We start from the raw sequence: 1,710 nt of genomic DNA, 5'->3' as shown, positions 1-1,710 counted from the left end.
GTTATCCATGCTAGATCTGGGCATCCAGCATCCCTGTCTGATGCGTGTACCTGTTATCCATGCTAGATCCAGGTGCCCAGCATCCCTGTCTGGTGTGTGTACCCATTATCCATGCTAGATCTGGGTGCCCAGCATCCCTTCTAGAAGCGGGCACCCAGCATCCCTGATGGATGTAGGCACCCAGCATCCCCAATCATAACGGAGTACCCATTAATCCCCCATAGATTTGGGTACCCAGTCCCCTCTACAGATGCCAGCACCCAGCATCCCCGCACAGCGCCGGCCCTACGGGGCAGTGCCTTCCCACAGCCACCACTGGAGGTCGGTGTTCACCACGCCGTGCCCGCCCGGCCCCGCCTGCAGCGCGGTGAGCATCCACCAGCTCAGCACCACGGGGCTGGGGTCTCCATGGTACCCCACAACACCCCGACAGCAAATCCCTCTGCCCCGGTGCCACCTGCCTGCCACCCAGCATCGTCCCCTCCGTGCCCATGCTGGACTCACGGTGCACGTTGAGCTTGACAAAGGTTTCCTTCCCGGCGGGGATGGCATCGTTGGTGCTGCGGCAGGAGAAGACGCGCCCGATGTCCAGGTCGGTGGGGTTGATGGCCAGCAGGCTGGTGGTCGTCTCCCGCTTGCCGTCAGCCAGCACCTCCTGCCAGTGACAAGGGGACATTCCCCGTCAGCTCTGGTTCCGTGTAGGGACATGGTGGGGGCCGAGGGGACGGCAGTACCGTGGTGGTGACGGCTCCGTCCTGCTGCAGCCCATCACGGTACCAGACGATGGTGGCAGCCGGTTTGGCGCTGCGTGCCCGGCACGTCAGGTTGTAGGGAGTCCCCGCACGCAGCAGGATCTCGGGGGCTCCGTCGATGGTGGGGTCCTCGGGGGGGACTGCAGAGAGGGACAGGGGACGAGCTGCAGGCGGGGACGTCAGAGACCTTCCCGTGGGGTGGGGGAGCGGAAATTCTGATTTATTAGGGCTGGTTCTTGGGGAAAAGAGAAGGTGCCAGGAAGGGAACTGGGGGGGGGGGGGGGGGGGGCTCAGGGTGGGACGGGTTCTCACTGGGCTTGCAGAAGTGGATGTGCTTGAAAGGGCCTGGCTGTTTGCAAACCGCCCTGGGGAGCTGGCTGCGATGATGCAAATGGGAACTGCGTGTCTGGTGGAGCTGCGTGGCTATAGGATGGGCAGCAACGGGAGGAGGAGTGGCTGCGGTGATGGGGACCTCCCGCCTGGGACCCCATACCTGGGACCCCCACTTGAGACCCCCTATCTGGGTACCCCCACCTGGGACCTTCCAGCCCTGCCCCATCTTGGCCTCAGCCTTGGGGGAGAGGATGCAGAGGAACCCTCTGAGCTCAGCAGAGGTGCAGGTGTCCCCCAGCCCCCCAGTCCCCCCACCCCGTGCCACTTTTTATGCCGGGGGGTCCCTGCGTGGGGGCCGTGGGGCAGGCAGAACGTGCTGCTCAGTATCCCAGCCACATCTCCCGCTTGCTTGCCTTTTATCACCCTCCTTTCTAATGGGAATTTCAATGCCAAGGGAAGAAAAAAAAAAAAAAAATTAAGAAAAGCAAGAAATCCGCCCCAAAACCCCATTCATGCAACATTTCCGCTGCGGCTCCGGCATCTTATCTTCTATTTTTTTTTTTTTTTTTTTTTTTTTTTTTTTTTTTTTTTTTTTTTTTTTTTTAACAAGACACAAAAGTCAGGG

At 60.1% G+C, this 1,710-nt stretch overlaps 1 protein-coding gene across 1 annotated transcript; it reads right to left on the bottom strand.

The window, feature by feature from the left end:
• Positions 1 to 15: 15 nt before the first annotated feature.
• On the bottom strand, positions 16 to 939 carry LOC110392075 (kin of IRRE-like protein 1; the record flags this gene model as incomplete). The annotated part of the gene is made up of 2 exons (XM_021384031.1): positions 16 to 655; positions 735 to 939. Coding segments are annotated over 2 exons (616 nt in total), but the record flags the coding sequence as incomplete, so codon positions are not given.
• Positions 940 to 1,710: the final 771 nt, after the last annotated feature.

Source organism: Numida meleagris, unplaced genomic scaffold, assembly GCF_002078875.1.
Source record: "Numida meleagris isolate 19003 breed g44 Domestic line unplaced genomic scaffold, NumMel1.0 unplaced_Scaffold921, whole genome shotgun sequence".
NCBI classification, from domain to species: Eukaryota; Metazoa; Chordata; class Aves; order Galliformes; family Numididae; genus Numida; species Numida meleagris.
The sequence above is the reverse complement of the archived record's forward strand: the minus strand, read 5'-3'. Positions and strand labels throughout refer to the sequence as shown.